The sequence below is a fragment of the Falco biarmicus genome, chromosome 4, assembly GCF_023638135.1.
Source record: "Falco biarmicus isolate bFalBia1 chromosome 4, bFalBia1.pri, whole genome shotgun sequence".
In the NCBI taxonomy this organism is placed as follows: Eukaryota; Metazoa; Chordata; class Aves; order Falconiformes; family Falconidae; genus Falco; species Falco biarmicus.
Genome location: NC_079291.1, coordinates 78,228,232 through 78,241,720, shown reverse-complemented (window position 1 = coordinate 78,241,720; position 13,489 = coordinate 78,228,232). Strand labels below are relative to the sequence as shown.

General features: G+C 44.6%; 1 protein-coding gene across 3 annotated transcripts in view; it reads right to left on the bottom strand.

The window, feature by feature from the left end:
- Positions 1-13,489, bottom strand: part of XYLT1 (xylosyltransferase 1) — a 202,621-nt gene that overhangs the window by 144,294 nt on the left and 44,838 nt on the right. For 2 of the 3 annotated variants that reach the window (XM_056336295.1, XM_056336294.1), the window contains exon 2: positions 4,693-4,731. The exons of the other annotated variant lie outside the window; for it this stretch is intronic. In XM_056336295.1, the coding sequence (XP_056192270.1) occupies positions 4,693-4,731 (39 nt within the window). The remainder of the gene's footprint in view (positions 1-4,692; positions 4,732-13,489) is intronic. 3 annotated transcript variants of the gene reach the window in all.

Here is a 13,489-nt window from a genome sequence, read left to right as displayed (position 1 = left end):
AATGGCAAAGACATCTTGCAAGAAACACACCAAGAGTACGTTTTTGCTGTTCAAAGCAGCCACTTAATTGTGAAGTGCAACACCCACAACAGTGGCGCACCATGAACCTTCAGTTCCGAGTCTTTTATTGAATTAATCCAGAAATCAATTTCAGAGAAAGGAATTACAAGATAATAAGTACCTTTTATTATGACAATTTTTGTTCCTTACATGACGCTCTCCAGGGTAGGGCATTTTCGTTCTAAAAAGAGCTAGCTCTTTAAAAAAAAATATTAAATGAAATGGTAGAGAGGACAATGACAAACAGTCTCTTTAAAGGCACTACTGCTAGAATACAAATTCTGTCTGGGAGCGCTCAGTGTCTGAGCTGTTCTTAGAGACAGGAGGCTGACACGGGTATGAGGTGCTGAGCTGACACGCTGAATGCTGGGTATACGCTAATTACAGGAGGGTATGGAAAAGCAGTCTGGTTTTACTGTATTATGACAAGCACACTGCTGCTTGTACTCAAGCATCAATATTTACTTCACCAATGTGGGAGAGCACTTGTGTGTCATGGGAAGAGGTCTTCAAAGCATCCTTCACACCGGCTCTTTGCCAATGTAACCCTCTCCGGACTGGCATCCCCCCTTGGCTAAGGTAACTTTCCAGCTGAAACCCTCCTAGCGTGGCATGCGTTACACGCAGGTCTCGTGTTTGGATTCTGAATGCGCATGTTATTTCAGCAATCTCCAAGTTCCACACCTCAGTAGCACCTGGGAACCATATCCATCACTTCAAAGGCAGGCTGCAAGCCACCAGCTATTCTCACACAACAACCCCAGTAAGAGCATCTTCTGGAAACTGCACAGCAAAAACCAGTTCATATTTTGACTTCTAACAACACAGAAAATTCTGACTGGTATTCTATAGTCTGGGAAGACTGTAATTTTTCGATTGGTTGGGTTTGGGGTTTTTTTTGTTATTGTCATCAGCTTAAAAGAGATGCTGCTGACCCCCAAGCGGTGGAAAACCAACCACTTGCCACACAGGCACAAGGGTGCACATCTGCCTGCTGCAGGCTTAGCACAGCACCCCTCAGATGGTGGTGCCTCCCTGGGCAAGCACCGCAGCACACTCATGCTGGGATAGCACCAGCAGAAGGAAAACATGTGGCAAGATTTACCTTTCACAGATGAAGGCAGAGGTAAAAGCTGCAATTGGTGCACCAATTACTCAGTCCTGTTACCTGATACACAGATCCCCATTTCCTCCACCAACTGCAATACTCCGTGGTGTCCCATATCAGTAAGCCTTAGAGGGCTCCCCAGCATCCAGTCACACAGCTTTTATCAGTCACAAAGCTACAGCTTTGGAAGAAGACCAAAAACGAGCTCTCTAACCCAAAGACACTAACAAAACTCCATTGCTCCAAGGGAATGAAAAACTGGGCCAAAATTTCTCTCTGGGCTAACTGCTGCTGAAGCCATTACATTTGGCTCCTGGTATTTTTGTGAAATGAAGGATGGGAAGTGTGAAATGCAAACAGCCACAGTCTCATTGATGGAGATAGCTTTGGAAATCATGAGAAAAGTAGTCAGTCACCGCTGTTTCAGATGTAATACACAACCATCTCAGCTGCCGAAAACAGCTTTCATTCTCTCTTTGTTTTCTTCATTCTCTCCAAATTATGGTCAGTTTCCCTTTGCGTGACAGTGCAGACAAACATGCCTGAACCTTCCAAATGAATGCTGACATGACCTTATCAAACACCTCAAGGATGCTCAGGGGTATCTGGTTTTAGCATTAGGGCACAGTGAGATTTAGAGGTAAGAAATGGGAGGTTTGTTTTCAAACTATTTTTTCCAGTACAGTAAACCCCAAGTGTCTGGGTTTCACCCTAAATGAGTACTATTTTGCAACACAGTGCAATGCAAATAAATGTGCCACATCCTACTCCCTTGAACACAGCTTATTAAATAGTTGTTAATCTGCTGCACCAAATTTATACATTACATGAGTCATGCTTGTTACGCACCATTTAACATGAAAAAAGCTAAAGAACAGTTGTTTGTGAGCTGTATAATCTCACTTACAAAAACAGAGCAGGGAGAACAGGGACTGCCCAACTGCATCATCTCTTGGCATCCTGTCCCAGCACAGGTAGGTATAAATGAATCAGACTGATCCCCAATATACTGCTATTTGATTAACGTGAGTAGTGTGATTTGGCAGGTTCAATTTGAACAAAGTATTTTGACATGCTTCTAAAAGAGAGAAGAATGCGAGGGAATTACATGAGGGAATTGTGCAAAAATTATTTTGTTTGCAGAAGCTGTCTATTCATTGGAAAAATATTATCTGAAAACACTTGGCTTAGCTCTCAAGTAAATGTTTTCCCTCTGTTCACTTACACACAACCCAAAATAGACCTTTATAGAGGAATTCAAAAAGAGAACTGCTGAAGCTGTGCTGGTTGGAAGACTACCCACATTCTCTCTTTAGAAGATCACTTGCAGCCATACCTGTAAAATTTGCAACAGTTGTACATCTGATTGGAAAACTAGGGAAAGGAGGGGAAGTGACATGAAAAATTCATGAGAAGGCCTCCATAATATGGTCCCCTTTCGACACACAGCACACGTTTGAAATGTCAACATTCAAAATACCAAGCAGAGCAGAGTCAAGACAGGAAACCAGAGGGCAGCGGAGTGAAAATCTCAAATGAGCCAACTCATCCCAAGATTGTGCAGGAAACCACTAAAGCAGAGAAGCTGCTCACCAGTCTACTCAACATGTCTCAAACACACACACTACTATTCTCCACTCACATCTGTCCCCAAAGAAAAAGGATGAGAATAAAACATGTGGGGAAACTTCTGCAAATTTGAGGATTCTTTACAAACCATGTTAGTTAATGTTATGTTTGAGTTGGCAAAACATTAAAGCTGCTGATGTTGTTTTTCTCATGCTGCTTTTTCACATCAAAGAAAACAGATACCCTTGCAGCTAAGACGGTGGCCCTGTCCTGAATTGCTAACTTCTCAGTCTGGATATAAAACAACTACAGCTAATCTGAACGCTTTTCACCACTTCACCTAAAGAGAAATGCATCCCTAGAAACCGAAGTTGTGCCCTGTCCTTCAGCTATGATACCCAGACTTACTTCCACCTCTCAGAGAGTCCCATCCCTGCCCACTCCAGGATACATGCCTGGTCTCAGCTCCTACATTTGAGCACCCCCCAGCAGTCCAGAACACTTTGGGATGTAAGTGTGTTGGCCATGAGACTTTGGTTTTGGTTCTTCTCACCTATTTCAAGGTCAGGAGTAAGCAGCTTTGTAGAGAAGATGGGACTCAGAATTGGATGTGGCTTTCAGTAGCACTGAAATAAACATCAACACCTATGAGCATACACTTAATTTCTACCTTATATATTCATTAAACAATGTGTTTATGCTCTCCCTGACCCCAAAAATATTAAGGTCCCTTGAAAGCACAGTGACTTTTGGAGTCACCCAGCACCCCTGCTGACAGTCTTAGCAAGGAGGCAACAGGCCAGAAGAGTAAAGGACATGCAGGCCAGGGAAGATACAGACTGGCAGGGCAGAACAAGGAAGCGATATGCTGGGGCTGAAGGCATCACCTCAGCCAGTAATCTGTGGCAGCTGTACCAGCTGGAGCTGATAATCTCCCTTTCACTTCCTTCTCCTTCAGGTGTGAAATCCTCACAATGTGCATTCTCCCCTAGTACCTTCACTAACACAAACTGCTGCTCTTACACTATTTTAAGTCAGTAATAAAATAAGTCTTCATTATTACTGTATATTTCCAGTTCTACATCACACACAGATTAGAACTTCATTATGTACTCTGTGTTTTGTTACAACTTTATAATGCCACTGTGTATAACTATTTTTGTGATTCTTCCTTGCCAGTTTCAACTCACAAAGGCTTAGCTCCAAAGTGAGGTCCATAAAAAAAAGATGTAGTAGGCTTGTTGAAACAAATAGCAAAACAGTCAAAAGCTTTCCCCAGAGAAAGGCCAACAAAAGACAAAGGTAGACATACTTATGCAGTCACTAAGGGACATTGGAAATGTGTGTTCTGAATAAACACCCATCTTCAGTATGCAAGTACCATTGCCTTTGCTGCCTCCCAAAGATCAGCGAGAATGAAAATCAATGATACTGCCTTGTTAGAAAACACAAGTCAAAGCATCAATGACTTTGTAAAATTCCTTCTGTCACTTTGACCTTCTGGTGCCAGGCATCTCCATGGATTCATTACCACTCACTGTAATGTCTAAAGAGGAAATCCACAATGCTATAGTATTTTAGAGTAACACGCTAGCAGCAGGGATCATAACAAAAGCTAGGAAGCTGAGTATGCAAAAAGAAAGGAGAATTAATTCCATGAATGGATTCTTGCACTGCCTTGAGCACAGCATCCTCTCTTCTAACAAGCACAAGTCAATTCTGCTGTTGTCCAGCTGCACACCAGGTCCCTTCCTCACCATCTGCACCTGTTTCCTGTAAAGAGTCTGTTCTCTCTTGCCCAGTCAGTCATGCTGGGAGCTACTGCTGTTACAGTTGTACCTTCTCCAGGGTCACCAACACAGTTAAATACCATAACTGCAGTGGGCAACAGCAGATCAGCCTTCTCTTTCAGAGGATCTCTTAGACAAAAGAAGGGTGGTGGGGGTGGTACTAACCTGCGTCTCCAAGCTGGTGTAGGGACTAGGAGGTTCAATCTACAAAAAGAGCAGATAGAAACAGCCATTACTCTGGAATAGTGGAAAAGATGGTGTTTTGAGCCATTACTGGTCCAAAGCAGCGATGTAAGGAACAAACACATCTGCTTGAACAAGGATGGTGGGATTATTATTTTTAAGAGATCCCCTTTCCAGGCACCCTACCATCACACATAAATTACAGGATCTCTACAATATCTGAATGTGTGAAGCAAGTTGCAGTAACCAGAGTATATCAGAGACAGATTAGCTCCAGAACAACTCAAGGCTACACGCAGGCCCTTACATCTTTGATTTATCCCTCTGTTACATTTCTTTCTTACATTACAATTGACTGGTGCTCCTGTAATTTCAAGGCATTAGAACCTTTTCAGAAAGTTGATCAGGATTTGATGATGAAAGCACTGGCTGCATCATTGGCAACATTTTTTGCTCCCAACAGCTGCAGTTACGTGATGGTTGTTTTATTTTCCATTAAAATTTCATCCTGATGAATGCCTTTCTCCAGCTCTATGCGTTATATGTGCAAGTGCACCATGTATTTTCTGCAGTCTGGCATCTTCCTTGGCATCAAAATCTGAACTCTTAACTTTGCTTGGCCAGAGGATTCAAGCCTCATTAAAGAGCTTCTAAACACAAAAGCACAAAAATTGTCTATTTAGCCAGTTAATTAAGAGATTAGAAAGAGATAACATCCCTCCAGGAGACTCCATCATTAGTGCTCTGGGACTAGTGCTCAAGCAAAATCTTTAAAGGAACATCTTTTAAAGTACAAGGGACATTTCAAACCTTAGTCCTGCTGGTCCAGGTATTACTCTGCAAGGTCTCGCTTTCTACAACATTCTGTTTAATTGGAAAGCCTAACAGAGTGGAACCAGGTCAATGATGCTTTCTCTTCAATCCATCACATCTATTGAAATTAGACAGCTTTAGTTTCGTAAATATTCTTATCTGTCAGATTATTGGGCTCCTGAGACTAATTTTGAATTTTGATATCCCCAGGTACTCAGGTCACTGTGATTCTCACTTTGGCTAAACCACAAAGCAGAATGAAAAAAAAGACCTGGCTTTCCTCCAAGAAACCATGTATTCCTTTTAATTATACCTATAAAGCAGCTTTTGGTTTAGTATTCATTGTAAATATACTAATGAAGAAACAAGCTGTCAACTCGGGGGAAAATAAAGTCAAGGAGGAAACTGGCCTTGAAACCCTCAATACATCTCTCCCACACTCAGTAAATCCTGGGCCAGGCAGCACGCTATATCCAGATGAAAAAGTCCATGATTACCTCTGTCACACTGCTAACTTAAAGGTAATCTTTCATCAACATGTCCTAACATCGGAGTAGCACTACTATACAAATAAGTAGATACTATCTGACAACTGGCCAAATGATATCAAGACTGGAAGGAGACTGAGAAACCTCAGGGAAATCCAAGTATCATGTAATCAGCTAAACTGGGGTGGGCACTGAAATTATCTGAAGGTGAGAGGAATCTTGTCCCTGGATGGCTTTACGTTTCTAAAGACAAATGGTGTCAGCACTCACAGCTCTTCTTCATAGACTTAGCGGGGATAAACTCATCTATTTTGCAGATGGAATTGTAAGCAATGCTCGTTTGGTCACAACACGCTCCCACTCACATTTATATCATAGCAGGAAGATCCCAACACTGGCAGGTGTGCGTGGCAGATATAAAGTGTGTTTAAACAGAGCAAAATACTACTTTAACAAAGAGCAGTCCCGCTGCACAGACTCCCCTTTGGGAGATAGCTGGATTTTCTCAGTCACTGCCAATTTTATCGCAGACAAAAGCTTTTTCAGCACGTACTGTTCACTTCCAAATGACATGATTTCTATAAGAGGAAGCAGCTACTGTATGTATACAACATCCTGGAAAGATCTGGGAGTTCCTGTAATAGATAAGGCTTCAGACTATTTAAAAGCCAGACAAACTAAGTCCAACGCTTGCTGAACAGAACAGATTTCTGATATAGCAGGGGGACCTGTTTCTCCCTGTCATTACAGTCATAGAGTCATTTAGGTTGGAGAAGACCCTTAAGATCACAGAGTCCAACCATTAACCCAGGACTGCCAAGCCCACCACTAAACCATGTCCCTGAGTGCCACATTTACACTCTTTAAATACCTCCAGGGACGGTGACTCAACCACTTCCAGGGCAGCCTGTTACAGTGCATGACAACCCTTTCAGTGAAGCAATTCTTCCCAATACCCAATTCTAAACCTAAACCCACCTGGCACAACTGGAGGCCATTTCCTCCTGTCCTGTCTCAACATCTTTCTTAGAGCGAGGGGCTCAAAACCAAACACAGCATTGGAGGTGCAGCCTCACCAGTGCTGTGTACAGGGGGACAGTCACTGCCCTAGTCGTGCTGGTCACACTGTTTCTGATGCAAGCCAGGACATATCAATCACACACATGACACTGTGTTTGCTTTTGAATTATCTGAGAAAAAAAAATAATGAAAATTTGACTTTTATGGGCAAAAGTAGCAACAAAATAATGTACATTTCTCCCTCCCCATTTCCCACTTTCTTGCACCAGCACAGTTGCTAGAGATGGTGTAGGTTTGGGGGTTTTATCCCTTTCTCCCAACAGCAGTTCACACCATGTAACATCACTGCCTCTCCGCACCCACTGACTGTGAAACAAAAATGAAGAGACTTTGCCAGTTTGTTGCTGGATTCTGCCTCACACAGAGGCAGCTGCTTTCCCTCAGAGCTCAACTGCCCACTCTGCTTTTCTGCTTCACTCATGCGGTTACAGGTACTGCACTCATCACAGCTCTCAGAGCTGACCTGAAGGTCCCCAAAACAAAACCACAGAGTCTGCATCCTAATTCCCCTCTTTAAATGAGGCACTAAGGAAGCTGATGAGAGTGACGAAGGAGGGAGAGCATAAACATAGTTAAATTCAGTTTTCAACTGCAAAAAATACTTTTAAAATTTGAGCTCAATGTCAGCAACCTAAAAGAAAGACTTTCACTCTTACTGTAGGAAGAGGTATATTCTTAAAATGATTTACCTATCACTAGTGCCAAATAAGTATGTCACATTTTGGTAAATCCCACTGCTCTTTCTCCAGCTCCTGTGTGTGGCCTGATGCACAGTTATGTATGCTAACAATAGCCCACAAGTGAGGGATGAGGGTATGCACTTTTTTCTTTTTTTTTCTTTTTTGAAAGTTACAGCCTCTCTGCTTTGTCTAACCTGCCTGGTCTCATGAATTATTAGCTGCTAATGAAAGGTCTGAGTCAGAAAGAGTTATTGCTTGTCCTCTTATATGCACAGAAATGCTTAGGAACAAACAGCAACAAACAGCACTGTTCTGAGTGAAGTTTTGCTTGGTCTGTGCATGTTTCACTTAAACTCTCCAAGTTACAGCAGCCTGCCATAGTACCACAAGAGTCGTTACAACTAAACAGTGGAGACATCGGCAATCGTCCCATCTGAAATTTCAGACTGCCATTTTTGAGCGCCATGAATGATTAATCTCCAGTGCTTGTGATCAAATGAAATCTGTCGTGGAACTGGAGTGTAAACAATATGTGACAGTACCGTATAAATTGCACGACACATTTATCACGTTTAAAGACTGATCAGGGTAAAACTCTTCACTATTGAAAGGTGACACTGAGTACAGCAACTCTCTGCTGGGGTCTGGTTACCGTATTTTTTATGAAGTGTTAATGTCTGTCTCACATAAAGACACAGCTGTTTTTACAGACCTTGCAACCTTCCCAAAACAAAACTAAAGGATGGGAAAACTCAGAGAAACTGAGGTACAGCCAAATAAACCAACTACTCCAAAGTCACACAGGAAATATGAGAGAAATCCCTAAGTCACTGTCTAGAACCTTGACCACAAGCCACATCTCTCCCATACCACAAAAAATTTAAATGTTTTTCTAGCACCATTTTAAGAGACATCAGGTTTGAATATGGTAACTCAACTTACCCCTCAGTCTAGTCACACATATTTTTGGTGATGGTACAAGACTGACTGCAGAAAAGCCTAGTGCTTAGACTCAGCAAGTGCTGCTGTTGACCGCACTGGACCGTTCCTGCAGATGTGCCTTCCACTCACTGCCCCTTCGACCACTGTGCGGTTTCAGTCCTCATGCAGCTCTGTTCAGCTTTGACGAGCGTGGCACACGCTTGAAAAATGGGTTTTTTTCACTCTATGAGCTGATTTCCACTCAGTTACTAGTCATCTCTTTCCATCCCTGGAGCAGCACGGACCCGCATGTGGCTTGGCACAGGGCAGCAGCTCCCCAGCAGCATTCCCAGTTGCAGGTGCCCTCATCCCAGAAGCACAGCAGTCACACCACAGCCGTTTTTGCGCCTATGTTTTGTGGAGCCAGGCCCTGACCCACACAGGTGAACCAAACCAGTCTGTTCTTTTTTAAATTTTATTTATTCTGTGTCATTTTACAGCTCAATAAGTTCCTCCCGCCAGCTTATGACACAAGGCACAGAGAGTTGTGCTGGCACAGCAGAGGGGTGGCCAGCAAAGCCAGGAGGGGGAGGATATGAAGGAAGAACCAGCAGCTGGCGACAGGGTCAGCAGGCAAGTAGCAATAGCAAATGTCAGCATCACCACCAAATACTTCTTCCCATGAAACCAGAGTTTCAGATGAAGACACAAAACATTCACCTGAAGGTGACATTTCACACATGCTCTCCAGCTCGGCTGCCTGCAAGGCAGGACCACGTAACAGCAGCTCCCTGTGTGGGCAGTGCTGTTTTCACAAACTGCAGTTGAGGGCTACAGCTATCCCAAGGGACTGTGGCTTTGTCTCTTCTGCTGACTCATTTTATGACCCAGGGGTTTGTTAGCCTGCCAGCCTGTGGTTTTTATCCTACACTCAAATTTGGCTCAAAACCTTTGTATATTCACAGAAACAAACAAACAAACAAACACAAAACAAAAAAACCCCAGGACTGGAAGAGACCTCCTGGACTGCCATTTCCCCACATTTCTGCCCATCTGTCCACTAGCAAGGGGGAGCCCACACATTGCAAGGACAGAGGTGGGACAAGTGCCCTGGACCAGAACCCTGGGCACCAGCACTCAGAGCTTCCCTGCAGACGGAGGAGGTGCAGCACATCCCTGCAACGAAACCAAGCGTCTCATTACAGGAAGTGTTCAGTAACCTTAATTGTAACCCTTAGATATAAGCCACATTAACAGCCGCCTCTACACCACCCGCTAGCTCATGCACGCCGACGTATTTGGGGAAGAGAGACTTCCTGGTGGCACCAGCACCGTTAGCCTGGACGGGAGCCGCGGGGCAGGGGTAAAGGCAATCCTGAATTCACCAGCTCACGTTCCTGTACTGAAAGGCAGAGGGGTCATGGCAGCAACACCTCCAACATGCCTAGGCACTTTCTAAGGGGCAGGGCTTGTGCAACAGGATGTCACTTAGATATAAAGAAAATAAAACCCAAAAATACTCCTGCAGAACTGCTTTTTATCACACTTCCCACCATCACAAACTGCACTGATGTCTGCAAGCAATGACTCAAAGGGAAGGGTAAGAAGGGTTAGCATTACCAGGGTGATCTGCATGGCACTAGCCTCATTTTTCTTTTTCTGTTTCTTGGTCTTAGCATCACTTCACAGGCTCCATAAGAGGGTTTGCAGCAACAGGAAAAGATGGGAAGGACTCACTAGTACTAATGTACCCAGAGCCTCAGTATAACTGCTCTGCAAAGGATCCTTTCAAGCAAATACACCAATTCCATAAAAAATCTCAGCTTGTCATCACAGGCTACATAAATCATAATTCTATTATTTCTGCTGGACATCTTAACACACATCCAGGAGGCTCTAGTACACAAGGTGTAAAAGCTGTTAATTGACTTTTTTCCTCCTGCAAAAGGCAGCTACGAGAAAGGAAAAAGACTATAGAGAATGTTTCGTACTACGCATTAAAACCAATTATTCAATGAAAGGCTGATCTTGAAATACCAAGACTGGAAATTAGCACATTTGCACCATTCCTCACCCACCCCACCAACACTGTTCAAGCTAATAGTGGTTCTCAGGAAGAAATTACTGTGTTATCAATATACCAATCTTTCCACCACTTACGACAGCTGCAATGGTCTGGAAACAAACATTTAGCGAAGACAGGATTTCAGCCAGTGCGGCAGGCTCCGAGCAAGTGGTAGCAGAAGCCAAGCCTGAAGCTGTACAACTTCCTGTTACACAAACTAACGGTGCAGAAAAGGGGCAGCCAACCTGCCTGCTCTGCAAGCCACATACCCTAATTTTCATATGACAAAGAGCCGCAGACACTTATCATGCCCTTTGAAGAGACAGAAGGGAGATGGAGCATGCAGGCAATGACAACAGCTTCCGAGGAGCAGAGACACCGAAGGATGTAGTTAGCATGAAGCAACCCGGTCAGGCTGAGCTCCTTCAGCAACAGGGCCTCCTGTCACCCAATAACAGCACAGCCCCACTGCTGGGCACGAAGTGTCAGGGCAGGATGACAGCTGCTGTTCAGTGCCTGACAGTGACCACCTACTGCAACTGGTACCCACCTGAGCCCAGGTCTCAGCCCCGTCTGTGGTGAAGATCATCACCGACAGATGGTGAAGCCCCAGGAGAAGGGAGAACTCCCACAGCGAAGCCAGCATGAAGAAGGTGCAGACACCTCGGAGGGGCTCCTCTCTCAGCTACTGCCTGTGACAAGGTGTGGCCATAAGGGAGGTGGAGCAACCCCAGCTAAATGTGCCAGGTGGTCCCGCAGCTCCTGCAAGCATTCAGGATGCTGGAACATGCAAAGGCTTCTCCAAACCACTGAGTTACAATTAGTGCACTCACTGCTAATCGCTTCACTGGTACACAGCTTAATGAACCTGTTCTTCAGTAGCAACATCAGCCCACGTGGCCTCTGCCAGCCCTTAATTTTGACAAATGAAGTGCTTGTGCGGCCAAATTGGAGAACTGATCCTAAGTAAAAACAAACCATCGGGGGAAAATATATTTAAGCAAGATCATTTCCTCATCCACTTTGCTACAAAACTGCAAAGAGTGGGAGGGCAGCTTAATCCAGGACATCCACTAAAATTCAAGACACAGAATTTCATCATCAACTCCATAATACTACTATCTTGGTCAACATCTTTAAGTACACAATACAGGCACTTAATTTGGATTCTTACTCATAAAATCATAGAATCGTTTAGGTTGGAAAAGATCCTTAAGATCACCAAGTCCACCACTAAACATGTCCCCAAAGTGCCACATCTACTCTCTTAAATACCTTCAGGGACACTGACTCAACCACCACTCTGGGCTGCCTGTTCCAGGACTTGACCACCCTTTTCATAAAGAAATTCTTCCCAATATCCAAGCTAAACCTCCCCTGGCACAACTTGAGGCTGTGTCCTCTTGTTCTGTCACGTTATCTGGGAGAAGAGACCAACCAACCCTACCTACAGCCCCTTCCAGGGAGCTGTAGAGAGTGATAAGGGCCCACCTCAGCCTCCCTTGCTCCAAGCTAAACACCCCCAGTTCCCTCAGCCGCTCCTCACAGGACTTGTGCTCCAGACCCTTCATCAGCTTCATTGTCCTTCTCTGGACACGCTCCAGCCCCTCTACATCCCTCCTGAAGTGAGGGGCCAAAACTGAACACAGGATTCAAGGTGGGGCCTCACCAGTGCCCAGTGCAGGGGCACAGTCACTGCCTCGGTCCTGCTGGCCACACTGTTCCTAATACAGGCCAGGAGGCTGTTGGCCTTTTTGGCCAGCTGGGCACACTGCTGGCTCATGTTGAGCCAGCTGTCAACCAACACCCCCAGGTTCTTTTCTGCCAGGCACTTTTCCAGCCGCTCTGCCCCAAGCCTGTAGTGCTGCGTGGGGCTGTTGTGACCCAACTGCGGGACCTGGCGCTCCTCCTTATTGAATTTCATACCGTTGGCCTCAGCCCATCGGTCTAGTCTGCCCAGATCCCTCTGCAGAGCCTTCCTGCCTTCAAGCAGATCAATGCTTTGGCCCAGCTTGGTGTCATCGGCCAACTTACTGAGGGTGCACTCTATCCCCTTCTTCAGCTCATCGATAAAGATGTTCAGCAGGACCAGCCCCAACACTAAGACCTGGGGAACACCACCTCTGACCTCTGCACACCAACTCTAGATACTACCAGAAACAACTGCAATCTCTTTAATAGCCAATGGCTTTGGTAAAAAACACTCTACAGTCCTTGGCTAGTAAAAGTAAATCTGCGTAGCTCCTTCAAAGTTAAAAAGCTGAGGGTTTGCCCAGGATTTGAACATGGCATACGTGTCTTCTGCCAAATGAACAATCACATGCTTAGCGAGCAGTTGAAGGGCAGCTCAGTTAAATTTAAGACCTGCTGGTTCCCTGCTTTTCCACAAACATAAAGCTTTTTTCTTGCCTGCAGGAGCTTTACAGAAGACTATATTCATTTACAGAACCTGAACTACAGCAAGACCTACTATTCCTTAGCCTGCAATAACAGACAGTGCCCAGAAATAGCACAGAACTCTCAAATGCCTCTGTAAAAAACATTACCCAAAATAAATCCACACCATATTACTGAACACTTAAGACAGACTGAATCTGCTGTCTATTAAATCCTGAAATTCCATTTACAAATGAAGCTAGTACTATCCCTTATCTTTGGTGTCTCTTACCACCTGAAAAATATCTGCTGCTACCAGCTCAGCACAGACCCCTGAACTCAGCCAGGGCCAGCGG